Raw genomic sequence first — 19,246 nt, forward strand, 5'->3', positions numbered from 1 at the left:
TAATGGAATCCTATCTAATGATCAAACTCCTCTCAATTAACAAATGAAAATCCCATGCAAGGGCATAATATGCTGTTCAGCAAGCAAAATAAAAACCCTGACCCCCAGGCAGCATTTCTAGAAGAACAGAGAGAGGCAGCCTGCAAACACTGTAGGTGTTCCTCTCATCTTGCCTGAAGGCAGCTGAGGGGCAGATCAGCCCAAATGCATCCAGCTAAAGCCTTGTATTTACGTAGCAGCAGTGGGAGCATTAAATCACAACAGTGCCCCAGGGCTGAGATCTGACAGGGTAACGAGAGGCTGTGTTGAACTGGAGCATGCAAGGGGTGGTGGGGATGAAGAAAGGAAGTGTGGGGTCACTGTGCAACAGGTCAGGGCTGGGAAGGAAGAACTAATTCTTGCCTGCTGTTCAGTTTAGTGCAGCACCACTGAATTTCAAATAATTTGAGAGAATGTATTGGATAAGAGTATACACCGGAGTACCAGGAATGGAAACATTTCATTTTCAAATGAGCAGATGATGCTGCTAGGCCAGGCTCATCTTAGCGGTGAGGAAGGAGATGTGCCTGGGATGCACTTGAGGCCTTGGTGCAGTAGCACAGAGGACTCATAGAACCATTAAGGTCGGAAAGACCAATAAGATCACCTAGTCTGTCCATCAGCCCATGCCTGTGGCTGCTTTATGCTATGTCCCTCAGTGTCCTTTTCATGAAATCCCTCCAGCAACGGTGACTCCACCACCTCTCTGGGCAGCCCGTGCTGATGTATGACCACTCTTTCTGAGAAGAATTTTTTCCCAGTATCCAGCCAGTCATTAGTCTCTTTGGCAGCTGCTCGACAAGCTCACCACTTAGTTTTCTAACTCCCTTCCTGAATTGTTAGGGTTTCTTGCTCTGACGCGTGTGTATTATTCACCTGTTCTATTGAGGTTAGCCCATCACTGTCAGAAACACCAGGTCTCTATGAATTTAGCCTGCTTTTAAGCAGAAATTCCTCTCCAGCAGCACTCCCTGCTGTGATAGAGCTATTCTTACTCCCATTTGCACATGCAAGGCATGCACTGCTCATGTTCCTCCCAGCAGGCCCCAGAGGGCAGCAGGAACAGCTGTGTGCCAACTGCCCACAGCCACCGCATCCTGAGCTCATCCTCTCCTCCAAACCTCTGGCACACAATTCCACTGTGTGACTATGCAGCAAGTATGTCACATCATCATGTCCAGCATGTGCTTTAGTGAGTCTGGTTTATTTCTTCTGTTAGGTTCACAGACAGCAGCCTTTCTCCTTCCCTCCCTCCTTTACAGAACTTTGGATCTGGTCTTTACCTATGAGGCAGCATCTCTTCAGGTTTATTTTTTGTCCCGCAGTACAACAGGGTGCTCAGCACTTGCACTGGATGATGAGTGAGAAATTTCTTTCGTGGTTAATGTAAGTTTGTTCTTTTTTTTTTCCCCCTTAAGCTTTACTCTCTAATTAGATGTGTTGAATTGCAATGGTAACCAATCTTCAGATGGATAGTATTTGATACAAAAAGGAATCAAAATGTCGAGATGTAGCTGTAGGTTAGCAAAAGGCTGTTTGGCCATCACACAATGACTGTGATGTTGCTCCTTTAGGGCTACCAATGTGTCAGCACTTGTGTGCACTGGATATCTTGTGTGGGCACACTTGGATTTCTTCCACCCGTGGTCCCGTCCAAGTTGCACTTTCCTTAATATTCTGTGAGCTAGGCGTACTTTACAGGCACAGAAATTCAAAGCACGTCTAAGCTAACATGTAATGTTTGGTTTAAGAGTAACTTCAGGAGCAAGACCCAACACTGAAGCACAGATGCACTGTGGGTTTGGATTTTAAGGCACAGCACTGACACCTTTTGCACGAGTTCCTCTACCCAGAGTAGCGGATCCCAGCTGTTCTCAGGAGCTTCCTCCTAACATTAGGTGATAATCACATCCTCCTGACATTTCAAATGCTTATACCAAAAAGTGTAGTCATCTTGTTACTTCTAGATCAGGAATGGAGAGAAATCTGAAAATCTGTTTAGAAACTTACTGTAGAATCATAGAATGGCTGGGGTTGGAAGGAACGTCCAAAGATCATCCAGTTCCAAGGCCCTGTTGTGGACAGGGTTGCCAACCACTGAACCAGGCACTGGATCAGGCTGCTCAGGACCTCATCCAACCTGGCCTTGAACACCTCCAGGGATAACTTCTATCAGTCTACCCTCTAGTGTACAAAGACATTCAGATCTGCCTTCCCCATTATAACCAAACGTGGGTGCTATAACCGAAATTCACCAAGCTCACATAATGAAATGGGAGATATCAATACACTGCTGTCATTTTTCATCACCGTTCGAGTCCCCAGCCCAGAAGGATTGCTGGCTGGAGTTCTCCAGCACTTGTGACTTGTTCTTCATCAGCCAGTGCCAACAGCCATCAGTCTGTCATTCCTGTGGCTTCAGATATTCAGGTTTGCACTCCAAAGAAGGTTTGACCTGATAAAGTAAGCTTGGGGGGAAAAAAGTGCAAAGCTGTGATGAGTCGGGGGGGGGGGGGGGAAATACAGGCCCAGAATGCTTGATTGTTATTGCAGGCACATTTTCAGAGCTTGTAGCTTCCCTCCTGCTGTGCTGCGGCACCCACAGGACATATCACATGGTAGAGGAATCCCACCCAGGGATGATGGCAGTCCCATTCTGCTTGCAGCGCTCACAGGATGCAGCTCCCACTGAAGCCATACTAAAGCAGTATTTTTAACATGACTTGGAAGAATTGTCAGCTTTTCTACTGCTGAAACTTGGGGTATTTTTAGCAATTAGCTACATTCAAGTGTTCCTTGCGTGATTTACACGGACAGCAAATGGTTTAGCCCATTAGCAGGAAGGGTCAGCTATTCCTCTGCACAAAAGCGATGTTCACCATCCTCAAGGCAGATGGAAATCTCCACACTTTGCAGTACAGACTGACCTGCTGGTTTCAGGAAGGGCCCTGTTATCCACGGCACTTCATAAAATTAACACTCTCTTGAGGAAGTCTGACATCAGCTATCAGGCTACCATGGAGCAGCAGGAAGCTCTGATATAGATGGCAACGTAGTATGATCAGTGCCTCAAAATGGCCCTGATTCTGCTCACGTTTGAGTTGCTACTGCACGAGGCATATGCTTTCACTTTAAGCCTGCAGTCAAGGGGCTTGAGCAGACGCTCAAGATTAAACAAGTTGTTCAACAGATTTGTTACAAGTCCTCCATTTGCTTCCCAGAATTTAGTACTGCAAAGCAATTTGAGTATGTCTCTTGCTTGATCTGCAAAGCTGGGGAATTATTCAGCTGGGAAAAAGCACAAAATATTAATTGCCAGGAATTGGCACATCTCCTTGACTTCTGGACAGGAGCAAGCCCCAAGCCTGCCAGCTTCAGCTCTTTTCTGAATGAAGTGTGAGGCTGTTGGAGGCAATGGCTGCTGGACGCAGCTGCCCCATAGCTCAGAGCCTTGTAGGAAGGGCTGGGGGGGAAAATCCCTCTTCAGGCATAAAATTGCCTATACTGCAGAGCTGCATCAAGACAAATCCTTTTCTGTGTCTTGGAGGGGAGGGAAGCATGGTCTCCCTTTTCTTCCTCTTGACAAGCATCTGTGTGAGTCAAGATTTCCTCTGCAAGCCAATGTAGGAACTTTAATGCCTGACATTAAATATTCATTTTTAAAGCTGTATTCAACTGGAAAAAAAAGTCAATTAGAGTCTCTTGCGAGGGAAAGAAAAAAAAGTCTATTAGCTAAAGTGGTGACATTTCCTTTTGATAGAAAGCTGGTGTTTCCAAGAGTCTGAGATAAAGGCTAACAGGCAGTAATCAAAGAACACATGAACTAGGCTTTATGCAATATCTCTTCCATCTGTTCAGCACAGATCCATGCGATCCTTACCATTAAGCACTGAGATTTCACTTTGTCCCACAAAAGAAATCTCTTGCAATATGTGAGGAGTGTTACATCCAGGCCAGAATCTTTTTGCCTGGACTTGCAGGCACATTTCCCCATAGCTGAACTAAATTGGAATGTAAAGCTTGTCTTGGTCAAGTGTAAAACTGATCACCAGCCATAAATGTAGATCTGAGAGGGTCTTGGCTTCAGCTGGGATAGTTAATTTTCGTCACTGTAGCTGGTGTAGTGCTGTGTTTTGGACTTACTGTGAGAATAATGAAGATAGTGCAGTGATGATTAGTTGTTGCTGAGCAGTGTTTGCGCAGAACCAAAGACTTGGGCAAGGAGTTGCTCAGCCAGTGAGGACCTGGAGTGGAACAGCACCAGAATAACTGATCCAGACTGTCCAAAGGGATGTCCTGTACCATATGGCACCACATTCAGCAACAATACTGAGACAGTTGGCTGTTTGGGGGTGGCTAGCATTGCTCAGGGACTGGCTGGGCATCAGTTGGCTGGCAGTGAGCAATGGCACTGTACATCACTTGGTTTTGGTTGGGTTTTTTCCCTTTTCTTTCTTATTAAATGATTGTTATCTCAACTCCTGAGTTTCTTTTCTCTTTTTTTTCCTGGTTCTTTCTCCCATCCTTTTGCCCAGAGAGGGAGTGAACTGCGGTGTGGTGCTGAGCTGCCTGCCAGGCTAAAGCACGACACAGAGCTTGAGAAGGCACTGGGCCCAGAGCCCTGCACTCAGATTTGTCTATAAGATGTCTACAGAACACTACGTTGCATGTCAGACGCTGGGCTAGAACTGAGTTTTCCTGGAGAAACCTGACCAGCTGGAGAAATAGAACCTCTCGTCTCAGTGCCAGTAGTGATGCTTTGATTATGCTTGTTAAGTGCAGACAGATAAAGCGCAGAACACAGCATCCATTCATTATGACTTCTTTATTTTTTTTGTAGATTCCTAATAGCAGAGCTGCCTGCAAAACAAATAGAAGCAGCTGCCTTCATTGGGCTTCCCTCCTCACCCCTCAGTGAGAACCTCTGGACTTGTACCAGGCAGCCCCATTGCTTCAGGCAGCCGTGCTCTGGCTGTGAGTTCCAGCAATCTGAATACTCAGTATTTTTTTCTAATGTTCTTTAGAGCAAACACTAATTAGCCTCAATCAAAAGTAAAGAATCCGATGCTTCATCCTCTGGCACTGCATGTTCCTTGATTGAAAAGAGACAAGCTGGTATTTGTGTCTCTCCTCTGCAGAGGAGATAACTCGATGAGAGAACAGGTTTTGCGGAGAAAGTTGCTGGGAGTCAGAAAGCCTTACAGAGCTGCAGAGGCCAGGGGGAAAGGGAAGGCAAATGGTTGCAATTTTGGCCTCCCTTCAGCGAGCAGCCACCACGTCACCACATCACCTTTACGGGTGTGCCTTCTGTTTTTAGCTTGGAAAAAAAAAAAAGGATGGGGTGAAGAACCTCTCACAGATCTTTATCAGCCTTCACCACACTGTACTCCGAGCTTGGAAGCAGAGGCATCCATGCTTACATTCACTCAACTTGAAAGGGATTTTTCTCTGTAATTCTGCATAAAAAGGATCTCACGCTGGTTCCTTTTCTTATCATGTGAACTTGCAAAATGATGAGCAGGCTCAATTCCTGTGAAGGTCAGTACGTGTGCTCAGCTACCAGCAGGATTTGTCCCCTTTGCTTTATGCTCATGCAAATAGTTTATGATTCTTTCTCCTTAGCTAACATGTTAAAATGCCATATTGCTCCATTGGTTCTTCACCAAGAGCATGAGAATTACTGCTCTTTCAAAAAAGTGTGGAAATGATTCCCTTTTTTTTTTTCCTGCTAATGGGCTTATGAAGCTAATGGGCTTCATAAAAGTGTCAGAGATTGGTGCAGATGGAAAGGGACCGCTGCAGACCTTTACTCAAATGGAGCCCAGCAACAGGTTGCTCAGGGCCTTGTACAGCTAGTTTTGAATACCTCCAAGGATATGGATCCCACAGCCTCCCTGGGCACCTGTTTCAGTTTTTTTATCACACTCATTGTGATCTTTCCTTCTTGGTATCAAAGTCAAATTTTCCTTTTCCAAATTGTCCGTTGCCTCTCATCCTTCTCAGTGTAAACCTCTCCGGAGGGTCTGACTCCGTCTTCTCTAAATTCCCAGAATCTGGATCATATAAGAAAAATAGGGAAAAAATGGGTGGAGTGGCAGGATATACCTCAAAACTGAGACTTCAGATATTACAGAACAGGAGATTGCAGGGAGATTGATCAGAGCTGTTGGTTCTGATGCCATTTAACTGAGGAACAAAAATGTACAAAAATCATATTTGATCTGAGAACCAAACATTGCTCGGAGCCTTGCACACTTCAAGGAACTTGAGTATATTTGTCACTAAGAAGATCCAAAGAGGAACTCTTCTCCAAGCAAGTTTCCAACCAAATTGCCCAGTTTTCTTTTCAAAAAAACTGCTCTCTGAGCACCCCAACATTTTGTGGTACTCACATCTGAGATGGTCATTTGTTTTTCTGATTGGATTTTATATGTGCTATTAAGGACAGATTCCATTAGAAATGCAAATTCCCCTAAAACTGGTTGGTATTGTGTCAAAACCAATGATTGATAGGATCGCAGCCCATTACCCTGTTTATCTCAATAGCTGTATCTTGGCTGTTTACGATGGTGGACAGTGATAGGACAAGGGGGAATGGTTTTAAACTGAGACAGGGGAGGTTTAGGTTGGATGTTAGGAGGAAGTTTTTCACACAGAGGGTGGTGACGCACTGGAACAGGTTGCCCAAGGAGGCTGTGGATGCCCCATCCCTGGAGGCATTCAAGGCCAGGCTGGATGTGGCTCTGGGCAGCCTGGTCTGCTGGTTGGCGACCCTGCACGTAGCAGGGGGGTTGAAACTTCATGATCATTGTGGTCCTTTTCAACCCAGGCCATTCTATGATTCTACTCTATGTTTTAGGGCTTCAAGGTCTGCTCTGAATTTGGCTCCTGATGTTGGTCACCTGATGGCGCTGACAGCAATGTGGAGTCATGAATGCGACATATGTGAAACAGGAAACCTTACAGAACTGAAAGTAAGATGTCTCTTGGGAGCTGTACTCTTAAGTATCTGTAGAACTGTAGCAAGGCTCTTCTCTTGTTGAAGCTCATACTTTTAGGTGCTTGTACCACCTTGACTGCTGTGCAGAGGCAGTAGGCAGTTGTAGAGACCAATGAGGTCTCCCCTCAGCCTCCTCTTCTCCAGACTAAATAAAACCGATTCTCTCAGTCACTCCTCATAACACTTGTTTTCTAGTCCCTTCACCTGCCTTGTTGCTCTTCCATGTGGCTGGGAAAGCTGCTAAATAGAAATGACTTTGTTTTTCCGCCCAGGCCATCACTGACAACTGCCCCTGTGGTCTCTGCCCCACACACCAGGCACTGCAGACTGGCCATGACCAGCACAACCAACACCAAACTCCCTCTGAAGGGCTGCACGTTCACAAGGGTTGTGGAGGTGGGAGCATCTGCTGAGGCTGCTTTGAACCAAGGTCCTCCTGGCCAGGACGCTGTGAGCTCCATGGTGTCAAGTAGCCAAAATGGAGATGCAGTGTGAAAGTTGCACCATATGAGAGCTGCTATAAACCAAAGTGCTGCTATATGTATTTTTTACTTCGTCCCAAGAAGCATACACCGTCATCTTCTGGTCTATTTTGGTTCCTGAGGATGTGAATAGAAATATGACGCAGGGTAACTAATTAAGACTAGTTGCAGAACGATTAAACTAAGCAGTATTTTTCTTTGGAAGAACCATGAGCATTTCATGCCTTAGATAAGTGATTTCCATATGCTTTCCCTTGGCCAGGAAATGCAAGTTGCTTGCTACATCCCTGCTGGCTTTGGTTGCTGAATTCTTGATGTTAGAGAAAGAGATAATTTAAGTTATCATATCCCATTCTCTCCTATGGACTTTCCGTTCAGTGGGGAGTCTGAGCATTTCCTCCCATCAGCAGTAATGATAATAGGTCTCACTTAATGAGCAGCCACTGAGATAAACGCACACGTGACAACAAATTAGCAGCTATGGATGCAACCCTGAAAGAAAATGACCACAGGACCCCAGAATCTCTCCTGGAGGTCATCGATTTCTTGGTCCTTTAATGAAAATGGAGGATTATCACCTCAGTCGGGAGTGGTTCCTGTACCAGGTTCATTCTTTTAAGAGATGCTGTAAGGAAGGGCCATGCTTTCCAAAAGCAGTTTCTGAAATGCAACTGTAGACCACAGGACTGGATTGATGCAGCAGCTTGGCTATGACCTGAGGAGGCTGAGAATAGCTCTGGGGCCTCTGCCAAAGCTGAGGCCTCATCTCATCTCTGGGGCATGCAGGGATAACTTTCTTACTCAGAGAGAGCTAAAGCAGGACAAGGCAAACTACCTGTAAACAAGCACCCATGTGCAGATGTGGAGCCGTCCACTTTGATAAATGATGAAATGGTATCCCTGCAGCAGCAGCCGCTGCCAGTGCATCTGGGCAGGCAAGAGCTGCTTCTCCCCTGCATCTCTCCTACAGTGCCAAACCATGGTCAGCAGTGTTGCAGGAAGTCAGAGCCACGCAAACTCCCCACAGGTCACTGAAAGTTGGTTTTATCTGTGAGTAGCTCCTGTCAGCCTAACGTGTGCAAAGCCTCATGGAAGAAGTGCCTGGTCTCAGCCCATGTGCAGAGAGGACGTGTTCCCTTTGCAGCACTAACCAGAATGGCCAGCTCTGGCTGCACACAGCCTCAGTGCAGAGACGATGTGCTCCCCTCCTCTGTGCTCCCCTCTCACCCAACAGGAGGCCAGCATGCCCTGGAATAAGACACATGGCCCTTGACTGCCCTCATGCCATTTTTCTTGGCATAAGGGGACTTCAGTTTCCAGGGCTGCTAATCCAGTGTAAAGTTCACCTCGTAGCTGGAGGGAGAGCTGCAGCTTTACTTAGAATCGACATACTGCTCTGAAATGTGTTGCTTTTGGCTGATGTATTTATCAAGCAGTTGTTTCCATTGCTGCTTTCTCTAATTTATGTCATCGCTGCACGGCATGCTTTAACTCTCTGGTGTGCTTTGTGCAGTTTGTCTACAAGCGCAGAGCAGATGAAGGCAACGTGATAGTAGCTGGTTTGCACTCATGAGAGCAACACTGGAGGGTTTGCACTCAGTGCTGACAGTGTTCTGAGATGAGGAAAGCAGAAGTGAGGGCTCTTGGGGTCTGCTTCCAGCCCTCCCTCTCTGTCTGATTGTTACCAATCACACACTGTGTAAAAGGGATCTTAACCAGAACCCTGAAAAAATGCGAGACATCTGAATTAGGTGGCTTGATTTGTTTTGGTAGATTTGTGAATACATCAGATGCCCAGACAGGTTTGTGTCTGAAGGCAACTGGGAAGGAGGCAGAGTCTGTAAGGGGGGCAATGAGGATGTGGCTGCCAGTGTAGCAGGAATCGTCCTCACCAAGGGCCGAGTGTGGTGAATTATGGAGTATCCTCCACTACCACTGCTCATTAGTTGCACTTAATGAATTAGTGGAATTTGCCATGAAATGGGTGCTCGAAGGCCAGAAAGCAAATCCTGCCGCTCACCTGGGCAGAGCTGCAGAGTATCTGAACATCCAGATGTGAAATGCACGTCCAGCCTTTGCCTCATAAATAGAGGTGGTGGAATAAAGTCATAGAATCACTTTAAGGTTGGAAAAGACCACTAGGATCATTGCATGCAACCATCGCCACCTGGTGAAAGAAGGTGCTTGGGAACTCAAGTGGGGACACGAGCTTCTGGGCAGCATCCACATATAAATGCGGGTGGCCCAGAAAGGAATCTTCCATGGTTTTGCCCAAGGCTGACCAAATGGATACGGGATGACCCAGATTTGGAGACCTGCATTCTGCCTTTTGCCCGGAGGTGGTTTTCCTGCTCATGTCAGCAGGCAGCAGAAATCAAGAAAGGGCCACAGGTGCCCACTTGGCCAATGCTCATCCACCCCCAGCTCACCATACTGAGCATCTCAACGGAAGGCCCCGCAGTAAGACTTACAATCATGCCTTCCCTCTATTATGTCTCCTCGTGATCATCATTAATTAGGTATGAGTTTAACCTTCAAAGTCCAATGTGTTATGTCCCTTTTCATGTTTGCAATTAGAACTCTAAATAATTTTTCAGCATTGCTTTGCCACAACACCTGCCTCTGGCTGTAGACTCTGTGGTTTAATTAACCTGCCAGAAGAACAAATTTCCTCTCACCCTTTTTTAATTTCTCACTCTCTAATTTCATCAAACAGTCATTTGTGCCTCACTTGCCACACGGGGACTGTAAAACAAGGATGATAGCACAGTATTTCTACCCGTGGGTAATGTCAGTGCAAATAAGCTCAGCGCCTGGCAAGCATTCGGATGCTAACTATGGCAAGTACTGTGGCTGTGCTGGGCTCTCTGATATCAACTTTAGACTGTGACCTAATATGCAGATGTGCAAGTCACACCCCTGTAATGTTGCCACTGAATTACTGAGATGAGGCTGCTCAGCGAAGTTCTCAGTTGATTTGAAATACTGCTTCTCCTCCACCAACATCTCCTTCCTCGCCTCTTCCCACATCCATTTTCCCATGCATCTGGAATGCTAAAATAACAGAAGCTTATTTAAAGAAGCTTTCTAAAAAGGGGGGAAACCATCAGAGCTGCTTCCCAGAGAGTTCTGTGCTGGACCGTAATGCAAAATTGCTCAGGACTGCTGAGGAGGAATCATAGAGCCATTAAGGTTGGAAAAGAGCACTGAGAACATCATATCCAACCATCAACGTGTCAGCACCGTGCCCACTAACCGTGTCCCTCAGTGCCAGGCAGCTCTAGGCACCAAAACCATACCCTTGCACAGGAGCCACGGTAGGAGACACATTCTTTCACAGAGAGTGGAATAACCCCTTTCATTTATTCTGTGGCAAGAAAAGACAGCGTGACAGGTAGATGTGGGGTGCGTGGTTTTGCATCCCATTCCCATTGGAGTGCTCTGGCTGATGTCAGGGGGTTGATCACTTGCACGATGAGGGAAGGCACAGCTGAGCCACAGCCACTTGTTGCACCTAGGCAGCTGCCTACATGCAAACAAGGTCATACCAGCCATAGCGATTGTGTGCAGCACCACGGAAGAAACAAATCGTCCATAGGGACAGGATAACATAGCACTGAAAGGGCTTTTCCGTACAGATTTCTCAATTAGTACTAAATCGTCTCCCCCAGCAACAAATCCAGACCCGAGTAAAGACAGTTCTAGCCCTACAGGCTATGTAGGGTAGTCTTCCAACATTTTCTCACCCTTTATGAGATGCTCCACAGGGTGGAAAACTTGTCAGAAGGCATCTTTGCATGCATCAGAAATGGAGATCAGTGCAACACAGTATGGAGGGTTCGGTGCTCAAGGCACCGTCAGCACAGTGCGAGGGGAAGCACTCGGTCCTGCTTCAACATGGAGCTGTGTGGTGGCATCCCGGGACCTGCACTCACAGAATGCAGACAGGGAATATGATTCAGTTCCGCCCTGGCTTTCAGAGGAATCTAGTGTCACATGGCCCTGGAGTCAAAATGTAATTCTGCTGGGGGTGTCAGAACGTGTGGGTGGAATTCCTATATAATCACATGGCTCCAGACAGGGAGGCTTTAAGGGGAGTACCGCGGATCCTGATATTTATGATGAAGCCTGCAGATCAGCCCTAATAATTGGATGCCTTTCCTCACCTACGCCACTGTGCACAGTGCAGGGAGCCCGTATGTGATACACGGCTTTTCCTGGCAAGCACAGCACTGTATGCACCAGCAGTCAGTACTGGCCATAAACAACACTTAGCTCTGAGGATCTGGAGGCTCTAGCCTCCCAGTGGGGGGGTGTGTGGGGGGGTCAGATGTGGGGCTGTCCCACTGGGGAGATCTCAATGGGGGGGTTCCAATGGGGAGGGGGGGAAAGGTCCGATAGTGGGGAGGGGTCAGATGTGGGGGTGTCCCAATGGGGAGATCTCAATGGGGGAGGGGTTAGATGTGGGGGTGTCTCAAAGGGGAGATCTCAATGGGGGGAGGGAGGTCCGATAGTGGGGAGGGGTCAGATGTGGGGGTGTCCCAGTGGGGAGATCTCAATGGGGGGGTCCCAATGGACCAATTTGAGCCTGATCCTTTCAAGCACCGGGTTTGGACTCATTCAGAACCTCCCTTTAATAAGAAAATCCACTAAAACCTACCTCCAACAGTGTTCATGTAGTGGCCCGAGCGGGAGGGAACGCCACCAGGGAGCCATTCCTCCTTTGCAGGAACCCTATAAATAAATGCCGTATAAACAAGAAGTATTTTCAGAGGCGCTGGACACATTCGTGGAAGCAGAATTCCCCCCGGGGTAACGGCATGCAGGAAGTCCCCGAGGCACGAATCTCGGGGGACCGGGAAATATGTGGGGGAGCGAGCAAGACAGAGCCGGGCGCTGACCCCGGGGTCACCATCGAAGGAACGGAATTACTTCGCGACGGGTTGGAGAACTTCAGCGCCTCCCACGGCGCTTCTCCGGCGAGGCTGTATTAGCAGCGCCCCCTGCTGCCCTCACGGGGTATCACCTCCAAGGGGAGCGGAACACAGGAGGCCCCGCCCCCAGCCTCCGTCACGGGACCGCCGCTCCCCGCCCCTCCATTGATACCCCGCATCGCACCGGAAGGTTCCAGGCGCCGTCAGACATGCCCAGTTGCTGCCCGAGCGGCGGATGGCGGCCGGGCGCTGGGGCGGGCAGGGCGCTCGACGCTCGGCTAGTTCTGCCTGCGGTGGGCGCGCGGCGCGGCTCGGCTCGGCTCGGCTCGGCTCGGCTCGGCGTGCCTGGGCTCGGGGCTCGGGGCTCGGCTCTCGAGCTCGGCGGCGATGGCGGAGACGGGGGACAAGCCGTACCGCGCGGAGTACGCCAAGAGCGGGCGGGCGTCGTGCAAGAAGTGCGGCGAGAGCATCGCCAAGGACTCGCTGCGCCTGGCCCTCATGGTGCAGGTACGGCGCGGCCCCGCGCTCGGCTGCGCAGCCGGGGGCCCCGCTGTCGTCGTCCCGCGGGCGGAGAGCGGCGGGCCCGGGGCTCGGCCTCACAGCGCCGAGGGGCGCCCGCATCCGGCCCGGGGGGCGGCTGGGAGCGCTGCGTCGACCCCGCGCGGGGCGCCCGATGGAGGGGAGGAGAGCGGAGCGGAGCGGCGCCACACGTGGCCCCGCTTCCTCCGCCTTTTGTCTGCGGGATGCGGCGCCGCGCTCCCCCGCCGCGCTGCCGGGCTCGGGCCGGTAGTTCTGGGTACGCACAGAACGCTTTGGGTCGGAAGGGATGCTAACCGGCCGTGGGCAGGGCCGCCCCCCACCAGCTCGGGCTGCCCGGGGCCACATCCGACCCGGCCGTGAGCTCCTCCACGGATGTGCCGCCCGCGAGTTCTCTGTATGGCCTCGGGCGCGCGGAGCGGCTCGCTGTGGTACCGCGGGGTAGGCGTGTGCTCGCAGCCTGTGGGGAGAGCCGCGCTGGAAGCACCGCTGGCCGAGCGGCGGCTGTTATTAACGCCGCGGTCGTTTGCGTGCGCTGCTTGGTGCCAAACCGCCGTGCCGTTCCCTCTGCTGGGTGCCGGAGCGGTGCCAGGCTGTGACCTGGCGGCTCGAAGTCAGCCCAGCACAGCTCCCTCAGCGCGGGGCGGGGTGCTGCGGAGCTGCGGGGTTTGGGCTGTGGTGCTGTCCTGCTGGAGGCTGTGGTGTTCCCCTGGCATCGTGGGGACTCTGTGTCATGTTTGTGGCCCTTATGGGGCGAGGCCAGTGGCCAGCGTTTGCCCAAATACTCTTCATCTCCCCCCCCCCACCGCGCTCGCTTGGATCTCAGCTGCTGCACCTCAGCCTCGTGTGCTTTTCCTAGTCGCCCATGTTCGATGGCAAAGTCCCTCACTGGCACCACTACAGCTGCTTCTGGAAGCGGGCACGGATCGTGTCCCACACAGACATCGATGGCTTCCCTGAGCTCCGCTGGGAGGACCAGGAGAAAATCAAGAAGGCCATTGAAACCGGAGGCCCTGCAGGAGGTAAGCAGAGCTCTCCTGATGTCCGGAGCTGGAACCGTGCTCTGTCTTCTCAGGCTGTTGTTACAGTTACTTAATGGCTGTGTCCCTACAGCAAATGGTGTCAGAAGAATTGCTGTGGTGTCTCCGCTCTCCAGAGGCAGGATGCTAGCAGTGTGATCCAGACTGGTTTTAATGCAGAGGGGAAGGGGGGGGGGGAGGGGGAAGAAAGACGGATGCAGTTGGCAGACATATTGCCAAATATTTTTTGTTATCAAGGCTATATTTTGTTTTCAGTTCTTTGGTATTAATACTCTTTTGGCATGCATTGCTTACAGCATTGCCATTGCAGCACGTGCTTGTGGTAGAGCCATTAAGTGATGAACTGAGCCAGGGAGAAATGGGGCGGTCTGAGTACAGAGCAGACCAAACCCAGCGGGTGACTGCATAAACCAGGGTGCTGTGCACTTTCAGGTTGATGTCTGGCTGATGAAGTGTATTAATAATTCAGAAAAAAAAAAAAAAAGGAAGCTGTCCTCTTTCAAAGTGACTTTCATTTTGAGAGGGGTTCTGCTTTGAAGCAGAACACAGAGGTTTATTAATGCAGCCTGCTAACGATCTGGAACAGGTGGGAAGAAACAAAAAAGGAGGGAGGGTGCCTTGTGAAGCTGTGTATTTACCTTTGCTCTCCAGGAAAAGGGGGGGACCAGGAAGGAGGTGGCAAGGCTGAGAAGAGCCTAACTGACTTTGCTGCAGAGTATGCCAAGTCTAACAGGAGTACTTGCAAAGGCTGTGAGCAGAAAATAGAAAAGGTAAAAAGCTTTTCTTTAGTTCTCCATCTTGCCTGTTCTCCCACTGGTCTCAGTTCAAACAGAAGCTCCTGTAGCTGCATCCTATATATGCTGCACTTGGAAGGCAGTTGCAGAGCTGCTTTTCTATGTCTGAGGAGCAGCTGTGTCCTGGAAGGCTGACATAAAGGCATGCCTCAGGCACTGGAGCCTGGACTTCAGATCTGCTGATGCTTCCTTTTGCGTGAACGTTACAGCAGACTGAAATGCTGCTTGCCAGCATATTTGGTTAGAATAAAAGAGTGAGAAAGCCACCACTAACTGTGTCTTTTGCTTATTCAAGCACTGCAGAGATGTTAGCTTCTTCTTCCTCCTTTGTTTCTGTGCAGTGTACGAATCAGGCAAAAAGAGCAATACACCTAATTAATGATGCTGCCCCATATTTCAGCTTGTCTCGTTGCCCTATTTTTAGAGACAGTCAGTAAAGTGAAGCCGTGAGCTTCTGATAGGTGAGAATAGAGTTGCCAGTTCTGTGCAGTTGGTGAGGACTGCATGACAGTGCTGGTGTACTTGTATCTGCAGAAATGTTGGTGGCTGTGGTGTAGGCAGTCCCTTGGAGCGTGAAGCATTGCAGTCTGAAAGCACTTAAGCCAAATACTTCTTCATGCATCTGAAAAATAACTTGCAGAGGATGAGATTGTAGTAAAGATTGACTGATAAGGACATAAAGTCAGCTTTCAGCGTCCCCTCCGTGGATCTTGGTGATGTGACCTTTGCTTATTCCGGTTAACTGGCAGGGAGTTGAAGGAGGGAAGACTACAGAATTACCTGTTTCAAGTGTTCTTTTTTCAGCAGAAAGTTACTTAATAGGCTGTTTTTCCAACCTAGGACAAGGTATTAGTGAAAGCAATGGAGCGGTAAGGAAAGGGTTTGGACAGTTGTTGCAGGCTTTGGTAGAGGAACTATTGGCGTTTAGCAGGTGTACAGGAAGCATCGTGTTGGTAATGAGCTTACTAACATCCTGCTCCTCCCAGAACAGCCTAACAATTGTTGTTGTGTCTTTTTAACCTGCCCCAGGGCCAGATTCGGATTTCCAAGAAGATGGTGCATCCTGAGAAACCACAGCTGGGGATGATCGATAACTGGTACCACCCGGACTGCTTCGTCAGCCGCCGGGCAGAGCTGGGCTTCCTCCCAGCATATGGGGCCACACAGCTCCTGGGTTTCAGCATCTTGAAAGCTGAAGATAAAGAAACTCTGAAGAAACAGCTACCAGCTACTAAGACTGAAGGGTATGTGGGGAATGCAGTGAACTGTGATTTCAAGGAACAGTCATTTGCCTTCATATATACTTGTGATGAACACGTTGTGGCTTTGTTATCTCAGTCTTAAAAGAATAGTGCTTGTAGGAGGATGTGGTTCTCCGGTGGCATTAGGGCAGGTGACAGCGGGCTGATTCCCCATCTCTGGCAGACTGCAGTCTGCTTATTCATGTGACTGTGTTGAGGGAAGGCTGAGGGTGGCAGCTGTGCCTTTGAGAACTGATGTGGGGTTTTCAGCCATAAGTGTATGTGATGCAAACAGATACAGGCTCTGCACTCCTTGTGTGATGCTGTTGTCAGCCTTGGCTTCTTTGACCTAACCACTTGTTACAGAATTGATTTGACATCTTATCTGTGAGCTGCTGATCTGTGACATGCAGAGTCTGATAACAGTTCTTATTGCCTGCGTGGTGCTTAGACTTGGATGCTTTTGTTTGCTAAACCTTTTGTGATAGACAGACGAAACCTTATTGCTTTGCATTGAAATTTTGAATGGAGGCTCTTAACAGAAGTTGAACTGATAGAGAAGCCCTTCCAGGTGGCTTGCTAGTTCTGGTTGATCTTTCTCAGTTTATGAAGGCTTTTGTGTTTGAAGTGACTTTGTCTAGCATCACATCTGTTAACACAAGCCAGTGTTGCATTTTACATGTGAAGGAGGGAGCGTAAAGTATCACTGGGTTCTACAAACAGGAACAGTGTTGTCTTGTAAGGTGTTGGGCTTCTCCATGTACTTCCTAGACTGAATTCAGCAATACTTCTGCAAGGAGTCGCTGTGAAACTGCCCAGTGAGACTGACAGTGGGCACTGAAAAGATACAGTTATGTCAAATCTGTGCAACCTTTGTCAGTTTTTGTTCTGTATAAGTGTGTGGTTGATGGGCATGGTTCAGAGCTTCTGAGTATCAGCGTCGGTTTTGATTATAGATAACAGAGTAGAGCTTGCATAAATTGGTCTGCATGTTAAGAGGCTGCTATTCAACTTACATGCTTGATTTTTGGCTGGCAAGCAGTTGTTCTGGAAGTGTTCAGCAGCACTGCTGATGCTATGGGGAGGGTTCTGCAGTATCATGCACATGCTTTTTCATGGGCCCATATGCTAATGTTCAGTCCTGTCCCCTGAGCTGCTGGAGGCTGGGACTCTTTGCACCCTGCTGAGTTATCCGGGACTGCTTTCCTCTCACATAGTAGGCACCTGCCTTCTGTGTGCATTGTAGGATATAGGTAGGAGTACCAAGTTTTTACATATTTGCAGCTTTTTGTGTTCTACTTCACTCTGGGGCAGTGAATGAGTTTAATAAGGTTATTAGTAACTTTCTCCCATGTCTTCAGCGAAGCACTAGAGATTTGACTGTTTTTTGTTTTTGTTTTTTCTCTGCCCTGACTGTGCGTTTCTGGGCCACTCTCTGGGATGATATTCAAAATATGAAGGCTTTGCAAAGATAGGCCACAGGACAGTTTGCCAAGTCACTGTGTAAATAAAAGTCTAGAATTGCACTGGAAAAAAGCTTAGTGTGGTGATGTAGGGTTACGTGAACCAGGACCTTATGCCAGCAAAGCAGTAGGAAATGCCACCTTTCGTGCTTCCTAAGCACTGCATGAACAAGCCCCTTGCCTGTGAGGGTGCTGACTGGCTCTTGTGAGCCATCACCTTTCTTCTACCATTTGGGCTGTGTGCTTGACCTGAGGGTATTAAGGATGAATTGGCAGAGACCATCTGTCTCGGAGCTAACAGAGTGAGTGGGAGTGTAAATAAGTGGAACGAATGGAGTGGTGTGGGCGTGCTTCCTACCTGGGGATTGTCTGCCAAGAAGGTATGGAGTTCTGAAGAAGCCAAGAAAAAGGTGGGGGGGGAAGTAGCATGGAAGCTTGAATGAGGTGCAGCTGCCTCCCATTGTTTAGGTTGTGCATTCAGTCGGATAACAGGTATTAATGACAGAAATTGCAGCTTCTTGCAGAAACAGTATCAGAGCATCTGCTGCAGGTGAGATTCTGAAAGTGATCTTTAGTTATCTCTACTTGTGCTGCATCCAAATTACATCTAGTCGGCTGTTTGCAGTTTGGAAATGACATACCCAAATTCATCTGCTGCTTCTGCATATCTGGCCGATGCTCTGCAGAGGCACTCTGACTGGGGCTGCTCTGTCAGCCCTTTGCATAAGAGTGATAATGTCACATAACATGTTGCAGGTGAGTGAAACTGAGGCATTGAGCAAGGCTACCAAGAGTGGGATGGAAAAATCTCCTCCCTCTGAAGGACAAAAATGGGAAGATTTCCTGCAAGGATCCTAGCTTTCATGCAGACCCTCCCCTGCATGGAACTGCTGTTGATTACAGTAGCAAAGCCTCATTCTGGAGGTGTTGTCAGGCAGCACCCAATTAGCTACAGATTATCTGAAGCAGAGGGTAAGTACTCATGTCAGCAACAATCTGGAAGTGCTTTACAGAGTGAGGAAGGGGATTCTAATTCCTTCCTATATCAGGTGCTTGCTTTGTCCAGGGTTACTGTGACTTGTCCTTACATCTTTGTTTTCATTGAGAACATGAAAAATGAAGTAGGTGGTAAGGAAGGGCCAATTGGGAGTGGGCCAATTCACCTCCTTCATCATCCTCTCTTTAAAGTTGGAGTGGATCTTGTAGTTCTGTATCTACCAGGAAGGTGAAAAGTGTTTTGTGTTGTCTGGTGAGTGCCAGTCTTCCAAGCAAGCTGTTAGACTGTACGAGCTGAGTGCATAGGCTTTCCCTTCCCCAGCAGGGGAAAGGCTGTATGTAGCAGCGCCTTGCTGCTGTTAGCAGCACAGTGTATGGTCCCAATGATGGCAGGTGAAAGGAGTGTGTGTCAACAAGTGTCTGCTTTGTTAGTTGTTGTAAAATTTACGATTTTGGACAGACAGGAGATGAATTCACTGTTGTCCATCCCTTCTTGAAGCTGTACAAAATAACAATTAGTGTTTGCTTTCTGTATTGGGCATAGACGGGGCAGGAGAGAAGGTGAGAAACTTCCAGCTATACAGCTCTCTGCAATCTGTATGATCCCTCTCGCTCTGCAGTTTGGCTGCAGCAGGTATGGCAGCTGTTGTGTACAGGCAAAGCAACCCGCTGTCCCCTTGACTCTGAGAAACTGCCAGAAGTACAAATCCATGCTGGGAC

At 48.8% G+C, this 19,246-nt stretch overlaps 1 protein-coding gene and 2 long non-coding RNA genes across 3 annotated transcripts in view; 2 read left to right on the plus strand and 1 right to left on the minus strand.

Moving 5' to 3' along the window:
* Nucleotides 1-3,643: 3,643 nt before the first annotated feature.
* LOC121110399 lies at nucleotides 3,644-7,220 on the plus strand. Its single transcript, XR_005858813.2, has 2 exons — nucleotides 3,644-5,039; nucleotides 6,899-7,220. It is a non-coding gene; the product is annotated as an uncharacterized LOC121110399 (long non-coding RNA).
* A 3,645-nt stretch (nucleotides 7,221-10,865) lies between these two features.
* LOC107052966 lies at nucleotides 10,866-12,502 on the minus strand. Its single transcript, XR_001465825.4, has 3 exons — nucleotides 12,423-12,502; nucleotides 12,182-12,255; nucleotides 10,866-11,446 (listed from the first exon to the last, which is right to left on the minus strand). It is a non-coding gene; the product is annotated as an uncharacterized LOC107052966 (long non-coding RNA).
* A 239-nt stretch (nucleotides 12,503-12,741) lies between these two features.
* Nucleotides 12,742-19,246, plus strand: part of PARP1 (poly(ADP-ribose) polymerase 1) — a 30,003-nt gene continuing 23,498 nt past the window's right edge. The window contains exons 1-4 of the mRNA NM_205263.3: nucleotides 12,742-12,962; nucleotides 13,852-14,014; nucleotides 14,684-14,802; nucleotides 15,856-16,070. Of these exons, the coding sequence (NP_990594.3) occupies nucleotides 12,843-12,962; nucleotides 13,852-14,014; nucleotides 14,684-14,802; nucleotides 15,856-16,070 (617 nt within the window). The 5' untranslated portion in view covers nucleotides 12,742-12,842. The remainder of the gene's footprint in view (nucleotides 12,963-13,851; nucleotides 14,015-14,683; nucleotides 14,803-15,855; nucleotides 16,071-19,246) is intronic.

This window comes from Gallus gallus, chromosome 3, assembly GCF_016699485.2.
Source record: "Gallus gallus isolate bGalGal1 chromosome 3, bGalGal1.mat.broiler.GRCg7b, whole genome shotgun sequence".
Lineage (NCBI taxonomy): Eukaryota > Metazoa > Chordata > Aves > Galliformes > Phasianidae > Gallus > Gallus gallus.